Here is an 18,680-nt window from a genome sequence, read left to right as displayed (position 1 = left end):
GGGGTGCTGGGGGAGAATATTGATATGTGTAAAGTGCTTGGCACCTTTACACATATGAATATGCAATAAACAGCAGCTACAATTAATACAAAACTGGCTCACTCGGTCAAGTGTGACTCTAAGAAAATATTTTTCAGAGCAGAGGTTATGGCTTTTTTGGATTTTTCCTTCATTGTGCAATCACTGTGCCTTGCATAGATATTAGGATAGAAATAAGCCTGCCACAAAGCTCTCCACCGTGCTGTGGTGCTCATGGAGCCATGCAGGGAATAGAGACAGCAAAACTCAGCTGCAGGCCTCTAGGAGCTTCTAGAGAGTGAGCAAGTAGCTGTGCCTGTCACTGGGCCTGCAGCAGTCACTCGGGCGATCTTTTACATTTGGATACAGAGAGTAACAGGTTTCAAAGCACCTGCACACTCGGATTAGCATGCAGGGGCTGCTCTAACAAAGTCCCACAAACGGAGTGGTTTAAACAACAGATATTTACTTTTTCCTGGTTTTGGGGGCTAGGAATCTGAAATCAAAGTGTCGGTGGCACCTTCTGAGGACTGTGAGGAGCCTGTCCTATGCCTCTTGCCTAGCTTCTGGTGGCCTGCTGGCCATCTGTGGTGTTCCTTAGCTGTAGAGGCATCGTCCTGATATCTAACTTCATGTTCACATGACGTTCTATGTGTGCATCTGTGTCCATGTTCCCCCTCTTTTAAAATAAATTCTTTTCTTTCTTAGAGACAGGGTCTTGCTCTGTCACCCAGGCTGGAGTGCAGAGGTGAGATCGTAACTCACTTCAGCCTCCAACTCCTAAGCTCAAGTGATCCTCTCATCTCAGCCTCCCAAAGTGCTGGGATTATGGACAAGAGCCATCACGCCCTGTCGAAATTTCCCCTTTTCGTAAGTATAGCAGTCATACTGGATTAGGGACTACCCTAACACTCTCATTTTAACTTGATTACCTTTGTAAAGCTCCTATCTCCAAATAAGATCCCATTGCGAGGTACTGGGGGTTAGGGCTCAAACACAGCTTTTTGGAGGGACACAATTCAACCCAGAAAACACTCTCCTCACTCACACCCCGCAGTGAGTCCAGGGCAAGTACCAAGTCCCGTCCTAAACATGTGCACCCTGCAGGCCTCAGTGTAACCCCCTCAGCTATTCTTACGCCCCAAGCCATTTCTCACTACCCAGCCTTTCCACTACCCATCGTGCTCTTTCCTCCTTCTCTTTGCCTGGCAAAGTCCTCCTCATTCTTCATTTCTTTTCTTGAGATGGAGTATCACTTTGTTGCCCATGCTGGAGTGCAGTGGTGCGACCTCGGCTCACTGCAACCTCTGCCTCCCAGGTTCAAGCAATTCTCCTGCCTCAACCTCCCAAGCAGCTGAGACTGCAGGTGCACACCACCATACCTGGCTAATTTTTCGGGTATTTTTTGTAGAGACGGGGTTTCGTCATGTAGACCAGGCTGATCTCAAACTCCTGGGCTCAAGCAATCTGCCCACCTAGCTTCCCAAAATGCTGGGATTATAGATGTGAGCCACCACTCCTGGCCTCATTCTTCATTTCTTACCAGAAATGCGATCTCCTCAGGGACGTCTTCCCCGATCACTTCTCTTGATTGTATCTCCCGTGTTATTTCGTCTCTCACGGTTCCCCCTTCTTCCTTCCCAACACATCTCTTGGTTTTTAAGTGTACATTTATCTGTGTGAATGATTAGTGGGGGTGACACATTGACCCCTAGTCTATAAGCACAATCAGGGTAGGGACCCACCTACTCACCATTGTCTTCCCAGTTTCATAGTGCATGATTCAGAGTAGAAACTCCATAAATATTTGTTAAATGAATAAATTATGCATTTTGGGTTCCCCATGCCACCTCACATAGTATGGGATTAGTGAATGTTGAGTGAATTATTTGTCTTCCTAGAGAGTGAATTCCTTTAGGGCAAGATATAGGTCTCTTTTTGTTTTTTGTTTTTTTTTTTGAGTCTCTGGTATCTAACCTCTGTTCCTTGAGCCTCTATGTATGTTATCTAGGCTGCATAACCAATTATCCTAAGACTTAGGAGTTTAAAACAGTATCATTTAGTATTTCACAACTTCTGTGAGGCAGGCATTCAAGTGACGTTGCCAGGTGTTTCTGGCTCAAGGTTGCTCTTAAGTTTATATTGAAGATTTTGGCCAGGCCACAGTCATTTGAAAGCTTGACTAGGACTGCTGGAGCCACCTGGCTCATACACACGGCTGGCAAGTTAGAGCTGGTTGTTGGCAGGCAGTTCAGTTACTCCCCATGTGAGCCTCTCCACAGGACTGCTTGAGTGTCCTCACAACACGGATTCCCCACGAGTGATCAAGACAGAGCAAAGAGGAAGTTCCAATGTCTTTTATGACTTTATCTTGGAACTCGTGCTCCAAGATTTCCGCAATATCTTAGAACTCGTGCTCCAAGATTTCCGGGTTATAGAGGTCAGTCCTATTCATGGTGGGAGGTGACTACGGAAGGGTATGGATACTAGGAGCCAAGAATCATCAGGGTTTATGGAGGAGGCTGGTTATCACACTCTCATCTAGGTTTCTTTTTCTCCTACTACTTGCCCCCCACCCCTTCTTAATCATGGAACACTGTTCTTTGCCTTCAAAAAACTTATCCTGTTATATGATTACACATTCATTTAATTAGTCTGTCTCCTTCCAACAGACTGTAAGCACCACAAGGGCAGAGACTGTATGTGCCTGGTTTAGCACTGTGTCCTCAGTTACCAGCACAAAGCATGGAGTAGGTGCTCCGTGAATGCTTTTTGAATGAATTATAATGATTTGCTTCTGTCTGAATTATAAGAGGTGTTTCTGTTTGTCTCCTCTCTGCATTGTAGGCTCCTAGCTTAGGACCTGGCATAAAATTAAGGAAATGAATGTGAGAAACACTTTTGAAATGGTGACAACACATACATATTAACATTTTGCAGGACATCTGCACACCCGTTTTAGCTCACCAGCTACCAGTTGTGACTGTGCTCTGCTCTGGGAGACGGCTTAGCTTTGCTTAGGACAAAATTCTAATCTAGTTTTGCGCAGTTCTTAGGAATTTGTTACAATGAGACGGGCCAGGCTATACAGCCCATTGCTATGAATAAGTTTTTTTTTTTTTTTTTTTTTTTTTTGAGGCAGAGTCCCATTCTGCTGCCCAGTCTGGAGTGCAGTGGCGTAATCTCGGCTCACTGCAACCTCTGCCTCCCGGGATCAAGAGATTCTCTTGCCTCAGCCTCCCAAGCAGCTGGGATTACAAGCGCCCGCCACCACGCCTGGCTAATTTTTGCATTTTTGGTAGAGACGGGGTTTCACCATGTTGACCAGGCTGGTCTCGAACTCCTGACCTCAAGTGATCCGTCCAACTCGGCCACCCAAAGTGCTGGGATTATAGGCGTGAGCCACCGTGCCCAGCCCCTAGAAATAACTTTTGTTTCAATTAAAAAAAAAATGTGCTGAAACGAGCTGAGGATATAGGAGCTTAAAAAATTGACAAGTTCGGGATTTCGTTTCCCCAAACCTCTTTGTCCAGCTCAAACCCACAGAACAGGGACAAAAGTCGACAAAACCCAGCGGTGGCTCACCCAGAAAGCAGGCAACGCGAGCGGAACAGAGCCCGTTGGTTGCTCAGTGCGCGTCACTTCCGGGACTCAGGGTCGCGGGGAACTACTTCCAGGGGAGCGGCGCGGCGGCGCGGGAGGTGAGTGCAGAGGCCTCGCGGCGGGGCGGGAACCGAGAGAGCTGTGCTTGTCGCAGCGGTCTGGCTTTTCCGGCCGGCGTGTCCCCAGCGGCGCCGCTCAGCGGGCCAGGCTGTCGCTCCGCTCAGGGCCTGAATAAGTTCCCGCGGCGGTCGTTCAAAAATTACTTCCGGAGGGGAGTTTGAGCCCCCCGGGAGGCGGAGGGCCTCGCCTGGTGCAGCCCTACGCTGTCGTGCGGAGGCTGGACCAGAACCCAGGGCTCCTCATGGCCTGGTCCGGGCCTTTCCTCCCACGGGTGGAGCGGTAGGAGAACCCTGAGCTCCAGAGTGAGTCTGGCTAGGGTTGGAATCCATATGGCTGTGTTACCGTGGGCAAGTCACGGTTCCTATCTGGCCCTCAGTTTCGTCCTCTAAAATGGATTTACACTCTTGTACTGCGGGTAAAGCGAGGTGGTAAATGTGAAGCCCTTAGTAGGTGCACAGTGCGTGTTTGTTGGACGAATTCTTTTTAAGAGAAGCGAGAAATGAATATGAGAAACACTTTTAAAGTGGTGACAACACATTTAGATTAATAATTATATTTTGCAGGGCATCTGCACACCAGTTTCAGCCCACCAGCTACCAGTGTGACTTTGCCGAGAAGTGGCTTAGCTTTGCATTCTAATCTAGTTTTGCGCAGTTCTTAGGAATTTGTTATAATGGGACAGGCCAGGCTATACAGCCCATTGCCGTAAAGCGGTAACTTATTTTCTTTTTTTAAAAAGCCATTCTATTTATTTAGAGACGGAATCCCTCTGTCGCCCACGCTGAAGGGCAGTGGCGGGATCTCGGCTCACTGCAAACTCCGCTTCTTGGGTTCAAACGATTCTCCAGCCTCAGCTTCCTGAGTAGCTGGGATTACAGACGTGTGCCACCACGTGTGGCTAATTTTTGTATCTTTAGTAGAGAAAGGGTTTCACCATGTTGGCCAGACTGGTCTCAAACTCCCGACCTCTGGTGATCCACCAGCCTCGGCCTCCCAAAGTGTTGGGATTACAGGTGGGAGCCACCACACCCAGCTTTTTTTTCTTTTTAATTAAAAAAAAAAAAAGTTCAAATAGAGATGGAGTCTCACTATGTTGCCCAGGCTGGTCTCGAACTTCTGGAGGCAAGATATCCTCCCTCCTGGATCTCCCAAAGTGTTTGGGATTACCAGCGTGAGCCACTGTGCCTGGGCTAAAACAGTAGCTTCTGACACTGGTTTCTACTCCCCAGTCTGTTTTCAGTTGAATTTTCACAACAGAATTTAAACTTACTTCATTAGAAGCCAAGAATGGCCTACTAGCACAGTACACAACGTTGGGAGATGGTAAGGCCTGTGGCAGTTGTGAAATCTGAGTTTTTTAGTCTTAGGAGAAGATTTAGTATTTGCTAAGTCTTGAGAGCTATACTTGTCTCAGTGGTTATTTATTTGTTTTGAAATGTTGACCCATTCTTTTTTTCCCCAGTAACATTTTTGTTTTAGAATAATTTTAGATTTACAAAGTTATCGCAGAGATACTTAAGTGAGTGCCCATATAGCCTACATTTCCCCTATTATTAACATCTTACATGTTGTCACAATTACTGAACCAATATTGATACCTTATTATTAACTCTAATCCGTACTTTATTCATATTTCCTTAGTTTTTCCCTAATGTCATTTTTCCGTTCCAGTGTTATCCGGGGCACCCTATTACATTTAGTCATCATATCTCCTTAAGCTCCTCTTCTCTGTGATCGTTTCTCAGACTTGCCTTGTTTTAGATGAACTTGAGGGTTTTCAAGATAGTACTGACTGGTCAGATATTTTGCAGAAGGACCTTTAATTAGGATTTGCCTATTTTTGACATGAGTAAGATCAGGGTAGTAGGTTTTGGGGGAGGAGGACCACTGATAGGGTTTGGCTGTGTCCTCACCCAAATCTCATCTTGAATTGTAACTCCCATAATGCCCACATTTGAGAGGGACCTGATGGGAGGTCATTGAATCATGGAGGTGGGTTTTTCCCATGCTATTCTCCTGATAGTAAGTCTCAGGAGATCTGATGGTTTTATAAAGGGCAGTTTCCCTGCACATGCTCTCTTGCCTGCCGTCACGTAAGACGTGCCTTTGCCTCCCCTTTGCCTTTCGCCATGATTGTGAGACCTCTCCAGCCATGTGGAACTGTGAGTCCATTAAACCTCTTTTTCTTTATTAATTACCCAGTCTCGGGTATTTCTTCAAAGCGGTATGAAAATGGACTAATCCAACCAAGGAGGTAAAGTGCTGTTCTCATCATATCATATCAAGGGTACATACTATCATTATGAGTTATCATTGACATCTGTTGACTTGGGCCACCTGGCTTGAGGTAGTAGTCAGGCTTTTCCAGTGTAGAGTTACTTTTCCTCCTGCACTTTCTGCACTGTACTTTTTGAGAAAGTCATTATGTACAGCACACATTTAAGGAGTATGGAATTATGCCCTCTGCTTAAAGGCAGAATGTTACGCAAATTTTTTGGAGTTCTTCTCTGTGGGACATTTGTCTGTTCCCCTATTTATTTTTTGCTTACAGAGCCATTTATTTGTATCGGTGTGAACTCATGGATTTGTTTTGTTTTGTTTTGTTTTGAGACAGCCTGTTGCCCAGGCTGGAGTGCAGTAGTGCAATCTTGGCACACTGCAATCTCCACCTCCCGAGTTCAAGCGATTCTCCTGCCTCAGCCTCCTGAGTAGCTGGGATTACAGGCACCCACCACCATGGCTGGCTAATTTTTGTATTTTTAGTAGAGTTTCACCATGTTGGCCAGGCTGGTCTTGAACTCCTGACTTCAGGTGATCCACCTGCCTTGGCCTCCTGAACTGCTGGGATTACAGGCGTGAGCCACCACACCTGGCCTGAACTCATGGATGTTTATTTTATACTTTGGACCAGAATCCAGTGCTACTTTATTTTGTTGCTCAAATTATTCCTCCATTGGCCATTGGGAGCTCTTCCACTTGGCTCCTGTATCCCTTTGACATATCCCCCTCTATGTGTTTTGCTTTGTTTTGTTTTGTTGAGCACCTTCTTTCTATTCCAGACTCATCTAGTGTGTTTCTGCCCCAGTCCTAGAATTAGCCATTTCCCAAGGTGCCCTGGCTCCTTTTATTGGAGAATGGCCCAGAAAACAAGATCTGGGCTGTAGGTACGCTCAGTGCTTCTCAATGTCCTTGCTTCTAGGCCTTCGCAGTGGACAGAGCAAGAGACATATATATAGATGCCCAGATGTAGAAGTATTTCCATATATAACCACCTGTATCTGTGTTCAGCTAAACATAACTGATGTCCAGCTCTTATCATGACCACGTGGATTGTTCTAGCTCAGCAGTCCCCAACCTTTTTGGCACCAGGGACCTGTTTCGTGGAAGACAATTTTTCCACAGACTTGGGGGTGGGGATGGTTTTGGGATGATTCAAGTGCATTACATTTATTGTGTACTTTATTTCTGTTACTATTACATTGTAATATATAATGGAATGACCATACAACTCACCATAATGTAGAATCAGTGGGAGCCCCGAGCTTGTTTTCCTACAATTAGACAGTCCCGTCTGGGGGTGATGGGAGACAGTGACAGATCATCAGGCAATAGATTCTCATAAGGAGCACTCAGCCTAGATCCCTCACATGTGCAGTTCACAGTAGGGTTTGTGTTTCTATGAGAATCTGATGCAGCCGCTGATCTGATAGGAGGTGGAGCTCAGACAGTAATGTGAGTGATGGGGAGCGGCTGTAAATACAGATGACGCTTTGCTTGCTCACCTGCCGCTCACCTCCTGCTGTGCGGCCTGGTTCCTGACAGGCCATGGACTGGTACTGGTCTGTGGCCTGGGGGTTGGGGACCCCTGTTCTAGCTTCCTTTTCTTGCTTATCTGTAACCTCGCACTCCACCTGTGACGAACCCGACTCCCACCATTCACCATACATTTACTTAATTGTTCATCTTAGCATACATGTATCATGGTTTTAGAATTGCTCCGCCTGTATCCCCTGTGGGAAACAACTTATCAGCTAGAGTACAGTGTGTATGTACAGTTCCTTTTGCCTTCAGTCTTACGGCTCCACTCATTTTCAAAGTTACTTAGGTCAGCACCCTATTCCCCTGCCACCCTTTCAGTGAAGTTGTTTAATACATTTAGATTCAAAATGTCACATTCTGCATTCCATCCTGGAACACCCTGACTTCATGCGTGTGTGTGTTGGTGTGTTTTAAAAACCGGGTCTCACTATGTTGCACAAGCTGGTCTAAACTCCCGGGCTCAAGCAGTCTTCCTGCCTTGGCCTCTCACAGTTCTGGGATTATGGGTGTGAGCCACTGCCACGGCCTTCCTATGTGTTTGTAAAAATATTTACATACATTAAAAAGTTTACGCTTTGTGCTGTCAAGTTTTTTGGGTTTTGACAAATGCTTAATATTTTGTATTCCTAATTATGGTGTCATACAGGATAGTTTCCCCTCCTTCAGGGATTATTTTTAACTTCTTTCAGATTTCACCTCAGCATTCCTGTTGCTTTTCTCCAAAATATATCTATAAGCTGAGAATTTACCACCTCCATAGCTACCACCCTGGTACAAGTGTGTCTTTTGACTGTTAAAGTAGCCTCTTCACTGGTCTCCTTGCTTTCAGTCTTGTCCCCTACAGTCTATTGTCAACAAAACAGCCAGAGGCATCATTTTGAAATGAGTCAGACCATGTGATTTCTTTGCTAAGAACCTTCCAGTAGCTCCCTTTTCACTCAGAGAATGGCCAGAGTCCTCATAACGGCCTGCAGCTTGCTTACTTGACTGTTCTTGATCATGACGCTTATTCCTGCCTCAGGAACTTGGCCCTTGCTGTCCCTCCATCCTGGGATACTCTGGCAGATGTTTAAATGACTTATTCCTTTGCTTTCTTCTTTCCTCTGTTGAAATGTCACCTTCGCAGAGAGGCCCTTCCCCGACCACTTCATATTAAATAGTACCCTCTTCCTCCTTCCTGTATGTATTGTAATACTCACCCCTGACATTGCATGTGTATGTGTGTGTTTGAGTACTTCCAGTTGAATGGAAACTCCGTGACAAGGACTAGACCAGTGCCTGGCACATAGTAGATTCACAGTAAATATTTGTCCAATGAATTAATGTCTTCTGTCAGCAGTGTCTGGCACTCAGGGGTGAACTTTGCAGTGTCTAGTAACCTCACGAAATTATTTGCCTCATTCAGTAATAAATAATTAGGCACCTTTTGTTAAATTCTGATAGAGGTATGAAAGTCTCCCGGTGTATGAAAACCTCTACCCGTAAGCAAGTCTGGAGCAGGACAAGGCTAGAGGCCAGGATAGCAGCTCTGCCCTGACTCACCAGTAGAGTCTAGGGAAACCTCGTGGCCTCTCAGCTCCTCCTTGTTGTTAAATGATGACGCTGTTGGTTGAGGCATCTGCTCTTGCTTTCAAGGTGGGAAACAGAGGCATAGGCTTAGTCATTTACCAGATATTTACGAGTCAGGACCTGGCATAAACTCAAGATATACTCAAGATCCTTGCTGTTCAAGAGATTACAATGGATCAAGTAGAAAACAGTAGATTCCAGTGTAATATTTCTCAAAGAATAAGAAATAACATTCTAAAATTTGATCCAGCACATACATGCTCAGATGTAGATGGGTGTTTAAAAAGCTTCAGCATATAATACCGGCCTTAATGTGATACTCTCTGATATTTTCTATTGTTATTTACCTACTTAAATAAAGTGCTGCCTAATAAAAGAAAAAATGCTGGTTGCAGCCCCCTAAATGGTTTTCGTGGCTCACTAATGAGCCACAGCCTACAGTTTGAAAACAATTGACATAGTGGGTAAGAGCCCTGGCTCTGGAGAAGCCGGCCCCTTTGAATCTTGCCTTTGCCACTTACCAGCCAGGTTATTCCTGGGTAGGTCACATAACCTCTCCAAGCCTTGGTTTCGTCATCCTCATTAGTAATACCACCTCCCAGCGTGGTGGCGAAGTGCATGAGTTGCTGCCTGTAAAGTGCTGTTCACAACACCTGGCCATTCATTTGCCGACTGCTGCTGCTGCTGGGACAATGGCCGGGGAACAAAGCCTGTCACAGCGAGTTGAAGGGGTAAGTGTCTCCTAGTTGAGATCTGCAGGATGAATAGGACTTGTTTGACTTTGGTCATCAGGAAAGAAAACTCAGAAATACTGGCAGGAGAGCTGGGAAGTAAAGCGCAGAGGTGCAGAGAGAACTAGATGAGAGCTGTACAGTGCACACAGTATGTGTAGAGCAGTTTGTTTTCCAGAACCTTTTCACAACCAGCCTCCTATTATACCTGTGCTGTCCAGTAGGGAAACTTTGGCCACATGTGGCTTTTTATGGTTAATTAGTTAAATAAAATTAAAAATTTAGTTTCTCTGTAACCTCATTTAAGTTTTCAATAGCCACATGTGGCTGGTGGCTACCATTTGAAGAACACAAATACAGAACATTTCCATCACTGCAGAAAGTTTTATTGGACAATGTGTCATTATACCCTAACAAAAGTCTTGTGAAGGAAGTAGGTAGGGCATAGATTTTTCTTTTTTCTTTTTTTTTTTTTTTTTTTTGAGACGGAGTCTTGCTCTGTCACCCAGGCTGGAGTGCAGTGGCCGGATCTCAGCTCACTGCAAGCTCCGCCTCCCGGGTTTACGCCATTCTCCTGCCTCAGCCTCCCGAGTAGCTGGGACTACAGGCGCCCGCCACCGCGCCCGGCTAGTTTTTTGTATTTTTAGTAGAGACGGGGTTTCACCGTGTTAGCCAGGATGGTCTCGATCTCCTGACCTCGTGATCCGCCCGCCTCGGCCTCCCAAAGTGCTGGGATTACAGGCTTGAGCCACCGCGCCCGGCCAGATTTTTCTTAGATACTTTATTGTTTCATAACAGTCCAAAAAATTAAAACTCATGACTTCACCTTAACAGCAACTATTTATTTCTGTGGCCTCTTTTGATCTTTGGCCCATGAAATCAGCTTATAGATGGTTCCAATCATAGTGTTTATACAATTGCTTATTTTTTTTTCAATTAATGTTACTTTGCAAAGACTTTCCACTGAGCTGATCCACAATGTTTGTGTTTGCCATGTTAGTGAAGAGGGATTATACGGTGATGTACCCTCACTGGGTTAACTGCTTGCTGATTGCTGGACGCTGGCTTGCTTCCTGTTTTTCGGTATTATGAATAGTGCTGCCATGAACTTTTTTCTACCTGAAGGCTTTTTCTTCTTTTGAATTGTTTCCTTACTATAAATTCTAGGAAGTAAGTTATTCAGTCAAAGGATATAATCACTATTATGGCTCTTGTTATATTTTGTCTAATTGCCTTTTTTTTTTAAAGGCCTAAATGTATTATAGGTATTATTCTTGCTTGGCTCATGAGAACATCCTGTCTCCAGAGGTCAAGGGATTATTAGCCCAAAGTGTAGCTACTTGCAGATAGAGCCGGGGCTTTTGTCCTCTGCTTCCCGACTCTTGCCCTATCTTTCTATTGTACCACTCCAAATATTTATTATCACAATGTTGCTGTTAGTAGTAACACTAGTGAATCCGGGTATTTATAACCTCATAAAGCTTGTTACAGCCTTAAGCAAAAAGCTTGGGGCCAAGGGCATTTTAAAAAATGCACACTTTATGAGGTGCAACTGCGGAGAAATGAGAACGCATTCTTAAGCGTTGGTATTCACGTGGTGGTGCTGGTAGAGGCTGTTACATTTCTTCCAGTGAAGCTGTTCTTGCAGCCGCCTTGGAATTTACTTCAGGGCCAGTTTATGAGCCACCCCAAGTAATCTGCTTGGAGTCTGAGCATCATACCTTGTATTTGACCAAAAATGGTATTCCTGAGCTCAGTGCCACCTGATTCACTGCACTTGGAACCAGATGATGTTGGGCTCTTTCCAGAAGTCAAATCCTTCCTGGGAGGATGAAGATCTGCCAGCTCTGAGGATTCTGGAAAAAAAAAAAAAAAAAAAAAAGAGCCTCAAGCTTTGAAGGCCATTTCCATGGTAGACAGACTGATGTGAAAAGTGGCCATCCTGTTGCCCCAGGCACATGACCTTCCAAAGTGACCAGGTTGAAAGGAAAGCAATATCGTGTGTGAGTCCTGCTCTGTTTACCTACGAAGGTCGTTTTTATTATTCTCGGTGACTTCATGTTGGAAACATGGTGCAAAGCAGTGAAGCAGCAGAGCCAAGGTGGAGACAGGCCTTTTTTTTTCAGATGGAGTTTCACTCTTGTTGCCCAGGCTGGAGTGCAGTGGCGTGATCTCAGCTCACTGCAGCCTCCATCTCCCGGGTTCAAGCGATTCTCCTGCCTCAGCCTCCCAAGTAGCTGGGATTACAGGTGCCTGCCACCATGCCTGGCTAATTTTTTTGTATTTTTAGTAGAGATGGGGTTTCTCCATGTTGGTCAGGCTGGTCTCAAACTCCTGATCTCAGGTGATCCGCCCGCCTCAGCCTCCCAAAGTGCTGGGATTACAGGCGTGAGCCACCGCGCCCTGCGAGGCAGGTCTTTAGGATTGTCTCTACCCCAGGGCTTCCCCATGGAAATATACAAGCTATGTATAATTTTACATTTTCCAGTAGCCACATTTAAAAAGCAAAAAGGGGCAATGCCTGTAATCCCAGCACTTTGGGAGGCTCAGGCGGGAGGATTGCTTGAGCCTAAGAGTTTGAGGTTACAGTGAGCTATGTTTGTGCCATTGTACTCCAGCCTGGGTGACAGAGTGAGACCCTGTCTCTAAATAAATAAATAAATAAATGGGTAAAAAGAAACAGATTTTTTAAAAATTGTGACAAAATATATGTAACAAATTTACCATTTTAACCATTCTTAAGTTTAAGATTCAGTGGTATTTGCAGTGTTGTATAACCGTCATCACTGTCTATTTCTAGAACTTTTTCATCTTTGCAAACTGAAACTCTGTACCCACTAAACAGTAACTCCCCGTTTCCCTTCCCTCCAGCCCTTGGTAACCTCAATTCTACTTTCTGTCTCTGAATTTGCCTGTTCCAGGTACCTCATATAAGAGCATTCATACAATATGTGTTCTTTTGTGTCTAGCTTATTTCATATATATTTATTCAAAGCTCATAATGTTTTCAAGGTTCATTCATGTTGTAGCATGTATCAGAATTACATTTCCTTTATGGCTGAGTAATATTCCATTGTATGTATATACTACGTTTTGTTTATCCATTTTTCTGTTTATGGACTCTTAGTTGTTTCCATCTTTTGGCTATTGTGAATAATGGTGCTATGAACATTAGTATCTTGAGTCCTTGCTTTCAATTCGATTTTTTAAAATTTTAAACAGGGTCTCTCACCCTGTCACTCAGGGTGGAGTGTAGTGACGCAGTCACGACTCACTAACTCACTGCAGCCTCGACCTCCCAGCTGAAGCAATTCTCCTGCCTCAGCCTTCTGAGTAGCTGGGACTACAGGTGTGCACCACCATGTCTGGCTAATGTTTAAATTTTTTATAGCGACAGGTTCCCACTCTGTTGCCCAGGCTGGTTTTGAACTCCTGGGCTCAAGTGATACATTTGCCTTGGCCTGTCAAAGTGTTGGGCTTACAGACGTAACCCACCGTGCCCAGCCAATTGTTTTTTACGTGTATTTTTTGGTGTCATGGTGGGATGGGGGCAGGGTCTCGCGCTGTCACCCAGGCTGGAGTGCAGTGGCATGATCACGGCTCACTGCCTTGAGCTCCTGGGCTCAAGTGATCCTCCCACCTCAGCCTCTGGAGTAGCTGGGAATACAGGAGTGAGCCACCACTCCTGGCTAATTTATTATTTTTTTTGTAGAGATGGGGTCTCGCTATGTTGTCCAGGCTGGTCTCGAACTCCTGAGCTCAAGTGATCTGCCCACTGTGGCCTCCCAAAGTGCTGGGATTACAGATGTGAGCCACTGCAGTCATTTCAACATGTAATCAATATGAAAACATTATGAATGAGATAGATTACATTCTTATTTTCATACTAAGTCTTTGAAAATGGGTGTCTAATTAGCATCTAAATTCAAACTCGCTGCGTTTCAAGTCGTAATAGTCGTGTATGGCTCATGGCCACCATATTGGATAGCTCAGACTTAGTAAAACATTGCATTGTGGCACAGATCTCTGGAAACACAAAGGGTTTTAGATTCAGATAGGCCTGATTCCAAAGTAAATTTGCCCCTTTATCATTGGGATGGGCAGAAGAAAGCCACTGATGGGTGCTGTGGTAGAGGGGGAGCAGTTCAGTCATGCCAGTGGAAGAGGAGGGTGACAAGAAAGGCATGTTGGAGAGATGACACTTGAGCTCAGCCTTAGAGGCAGAGTTGGGGCTTTGTCAAGCAGTCAAAGTAGGAAAGGACATTCTTTGCAGAGTATGCAGCTTGAGCAGAGGCCCAGGATTTTGAAAGAGCCCAGTGCTCTTGGAGAACCACAGCAGTTCTTTCAGCTCTACCAGGATATTAGGAGCGGGGGCCCTGCCGAGAGGAGAGGCTGGAGAGCTGGGCTGAGGCAGGACCTTGCACCACTGGCCACCACTGCCCCTGTCATTCACGCCATCAGCAGCTCTTGTCTGGCTTATTGGCAGGGGCCTCCTCCTGGCTCTCCCTGTGTCCACTTTGCCCCTCCCCTTGTTGTCCCTCCTCCATTTAAAAATGGAAGTCAGATCATGTCACTTTTCTGCTCAAAATCCTTCAGTGGCTTTACATTTTACTCAATCAAATTGGAGGTATCAGGGTCCGACCCCGTTCCTCTCTGATCTTACCTCCTTCCACCCTCCCTCCTGATCACTTCTCTCCCTGTATTGGCCTCATTTCCCCACCCTGGGGCCTCCACACTTGCTTTTTTCCCTGCCTGGAACATGTTTCCCTCAGATTCTCAAATGGCTCACTCTCTCACTTCTTATCTCTTCCACTCTATTCCCATCTCTGTTCTTCAGAGACAGCCTTCTTGTCACAAAATAAAGTGATGCCCTTAAGTTTTTTCCAAAATGCTTATCACTACCTGGCATATCACATCTCAATGTGTTCATTGTCTCCTTCCATCCTGAGCATGTAGGCCCCAAGAAAGCAGGGGTTTGTCTGTTTTGCTCATTCTTCAGTGCTTGGTATTCAAGAAATACTTGTTGAATGGATGACTAGATGAATAAATAAACAACAAAACCTGAAACGTGGCAAGCCTTTAGTAAATGTATGTTGATTTGAGATTTTTGTTGAAGTGCTTCCCTTTGCATTTATTTATTTTTCTCAACTTTATGTTTGGAAAGCATCAGACGTACAGAAAAGTTGAAAGAATGGTTCAGTGACTAACCATATGTCCCCAGCTTAGATTCAAGAATTGTTAACATTTCACAATTCCTGTATATATTCTTGGGGGGATGTGTGTGTTTGTTCAAGCTAAAAGTCAGTTGCTGGGTGCGGTGGCTCACGCCTGTAGTCCTAGCACTTTGGCAGGCTGAGGCGGGCAGATCACCTGTGGTCAGGAGTTTGAGACCAGCGTGGCCAACATGGTAAAACCCTGTCTCTACTGAAAATACAAAAATCATCCGAGTGTGGTGGCCCATACCTGTAATCTCAGCTACTCGGGAGGCTGAGGCAAGAGAATGGCTTGAACCCAGGAGGCCAAAGTTGCAGTGAGCCGAGATCATGCCATTGCATTCCAGCCTGGGTGACAGAGTGAGACTCCATCTCAAATAAATAAATAAATAAATAAATAAATAAAAGTCAGTTACAGAAATATGACACTGACCCTTTGCATTTACAAGTTGGCTCTGAAGAGTGGCGAGTCAGAAGAGACATCAGGCAGCCAGCAACTTGGGCCATGGCCTCTGACCTAGACTTCTCACCTCCGGAGGTGCCCGAGCCCACTTTCCTGGAGAACTTGCTACGGTACGGACTCTTCCTGGGAGCCATCTTCCAGCTCATCTGTGTGCTGGCCATCATCGTACCCATTCCCAAGTCCCACGAGGCGGTGAGTGTTTCCTTGGGAGCTTGAGCTCCTCTGAGTGCCAGGCTGGATTCTGAGTACTAACAGTAGATGCCACCGCAACTAAAATCAGCGGGGTCTACAGTGGGCCTTTTTGATTTAGCGTGCCCCTGAGTTCCCACCTGGTGGGTTGAACCACATAGTTAATACTTTATTTGTTCATGTACCCATTAAGGAGATTTTTTTTTTTTTTTTTTTTTTTGAGACGGAGTCTCGCTCTGTCGCCCAGGCTGGAGTACAGTGGCGCAATCTCGGCTCACTGCAAGCTCCGCCTCCCGGGTTCACGCCATTCTCCTGCCTCAGCCTCCCGAGTAGCTGGGACTACAGGCGCCCGCCCCTGTGCCCGGCTAATTTTTTCTATTTTTTTTTAGTAGAGACGGGGTTTCACCATGGTCTCGATCTCCTGACCTTGTGATCCGCCCACCTCGGCCTCCCAAAGTGCTGGGATTACAGGCGTGAGCCACCACGCCCAGCCAGGAGATTTTTATTTAGTGCCTACTACATTTCAGATTCTGCTGAAAGATGTAGTGTCTGCACCTGAGGAGCATCTAGTCCTTGGGAGGAAGGCAGATAACAAAAATATACCCCCATGTGCTCCCATGAGAAGTACAGAGTACATCGAGGGTGTATAACAAGGGGGAGAGACCTGATCTTACCCTGGGCTGTGGTCCCTGACAAGGAGACAGTGTTTGAGCTGAGACTGAAGGAATGAGCAGGCTTCTGCCAGGCGAAGTGGGCAAGGGGCGAGGGCAACATTCCAGGGAGAGGGCATTGCACGTGCAAGGGACTCAGAATAAAGGAAGGGGCTAGTTCAAGGAACCGAATGAAGGTGACTGTGGCCAGAGCACAGAGGGACATGATGAGAGGTGCAGCCAGAGGTGTGGACAGGGGCCAGAGGGTTTTAAGTATGAGAATGATGTCAAATTGGCTTTTTTGTTGTTGACTCTTCCTCTGTAAATATCTTGATAACTATACACTCTCCTTCTGCCCATTTTCTTGCCCACTCATTTGCTGATGGCATTGATTTGTTGGAGAAAGCAGGTCATCTATCATGTGGGATACCTACATCCCAGGAATTGGCTGTTGCTTCTCTGTGGTGTCATTTAACGTGTTTCTCTGTTCCCTGTGTTTCCTATCAACAGGCGTTCTATGTAGAGGACTGATTCCATTCCAATCAGGTTATTGGGTGTGGATACCTCAGAGCTGGTGCTGTGTACTCCCTACTATGTGGCATCAACAGGCATGTGATGTCTGGCTGCTGCACATTTAGAGATTCTAGGATTGATCGGTGGGTTTAGGTGGTACCAGCTGATGAAAATCCCCTGTCAGTCTTTCATCTAAGTGATTTTAGCATCCATTGATGGTCGTTGCTTAGATCCATTATTTCCTTCTGCATCTGTTAGCTGGAATTCTTTAACAAAGACTTTTTCCTTATCACCTGTATGATTACTCTGAATTACTCTTCATAATGAAGAGCAGGAAAAATGCTTGGTTCTTTCCCTTTATTTATCAATTTTCAAAGTTGTGAATTCAGGCTCTAGCAACCTCCAGTGTTGACCAGTGAAGCTTTGGTTTTCATAGCATTTTGAACATATTTTTTATATATTTGATATGTTTTAGTTGTTTTTTTTTTTTTTTAGGGCACTTGTCTGCCATTAATTTGTTTTTTATGTTCAGTGGGAGCCCCTTTAAGTTGGTATCTTTGTTCTTTGTCATACTTCATTAGTCTTTGATATTTCCTTGCTTCATGGTTCAGTAAGATGTCACAGGCTCTTTGTGTGTGTGTGTGTGTGAGACAGGTTCTTATCTGTTGCCCAGGCTGGAGTGCAGTAGCACAATCACAGCTCACTGCAACCTCTGCCTCCCAAGTTTAAGCAATTCTCCTGCCTCAGCTTCCCAAGTAGCTGGGACTACAGGTGTGCCACCATGGCTGGCTAGTTTTTGTATTTTTAGTAGAGACAAGGTTTTGCCATGTTGCCCAGGCTGGTCACAAACTCATGGGCTCAAGCCATCCACTTGCCTTGACTTCCCAAAGTGCTGAAATTATAGGCATGAGCCGCTGCGCCTGGCCCCAGGCTCATTTCCTGCCCCAGACTTGGAATCAGTCATTTCTCTAAAATGCTCTAGTTCTTTTTAGTTAGAAAATAGTATTTAGAAGCTACAGTTGGGGCATTAGAAATTCTCAGTGCTACTGAGCTCTTACTGCATCTAGGCCTTTCAATAAACGGAAATAGAAAATAAACATTTTTTAAGAAATGAAAAAGTTGTGAGTTCATACTAGTATTTCCAATTCAAATGTAAGGTGATAGTGTTTCTATTTATTTGATTTTATACTAGAGTCTCGTATTTCTTTATCTTATGCTGGAAATCTTGTTCTCAATAACATTAACAAAGTGATGTGTCTGCTAGAGCCTTCTGTATCCGAGGTCCTCAGGACCACCCCAGGTTCAGTGATGCAGTAGGGGGACTCTCAGCTGTGGCAGTGAAATGGTACCAGGTATGGCAGCACAGGGAAAAGGTACATGGGGCAGAGACTGGAGGAAACAGGCACAGGCGTCTGCATGCTCTCCCATTGGACACCCAGAGGAAGGAGTTGCGGCAATGTGTGTGAAGTGTTATCTAGCAGGGAAGCTCGTTAGAGACTCAGTGCCCACAGCTCTTATTCAGGACTGGTCACAGAAGCACCCTTGGCCTACCATGTACCAAAATTCCATATTTCCAGAAAGCAAGCAGGTGTTCAGCGTGAACCGTATTGTTTACACAGTTTAGGCGTGGTGAGCCACTCTTATCATTTCTGGGAATTGTGAGAACCACCTGGAATCCAAGTTCCCAGATGCCAGTCAAGGGCCAACCTTGCAAGCATGCTTCTCTAAGATTAGCGATGTATATTAACTTTATTCTGCACATCTACAATATGCCAGTTACATTTTTAAAATA

The 18,680-nt window shown here is 45.3% G+C and overlaps 1 protein-coding gene and 1 long non-coding RNA gene across 3 annotated transcripts in view; one reads left to right on the top strand and one right to left on the bottom strand.

The window, feature by feature from the left end:
• The window catches only part of LOC139358464 (uncharacterized), a 17,898-nt gene extending 14,162 nt beyond the window's left edge, over positions 1–3,736 (bottom strand). The window contains exons 1-2 of the long non-coding RNA XR_011613370.1: positions 3,604–3,736; positions 1,562–2,881 (exon numbers count right to left, since the gene is read on the bottom strand). This is a non-coding gene — a long non-coding RNA (uncharacterized lncRNA). The remainder of the gene's footprint in view (positions 1–1,561; positions 2,882–3,603) is intronic.
• LOC105496308 (mannosidase beta like) overlaps positions 3,609–18,680 on the top strand; it is a 27,944-nt gene continuing 12,872 nt past the window's right edge. The window contains exons 1-2 of one of the 2 annotated variants that reach the window (XM_011766636.2): positions 3,609–3,719; positions 15,523–15,728. In XM_011766636.2, the coding sequence (XP_011764938.1) occupies positions 15,579–15,728 (150 nt within the window). In that variant the 5' untranslated portion in view covers positions 3,609–3,719; positions 15,523–15,578. Of the gene's footprint in view, positions 3,720–4,021; positions 4,044–15,522; positions 15,729–18,680 lie in introns of those variants that run through there. The other variant, XM_011766637.2, reaches the window with a different exon arrangement.

This window comes from Macaca nemestrina, chromosome 15, assembly GCF_043159975.1.
Source record: "Macaca nemestrina isolate mMacNem1 chromosome 15, mMacNem.hap1, whole genome shotgun sequence".
In the NCBI taxonomy this organism is placed as follows: domain Eukaryota; kingdom Metazoa; phylum Chordata; class Mammalia; order Primates; family Cercopithecidae; genus Macaca; species Macaca nemestrina.
Note: the sequence above shows the minus strand (reverse complement) of the source record. Positions and strands in the feature narration are given on the sequence as shown.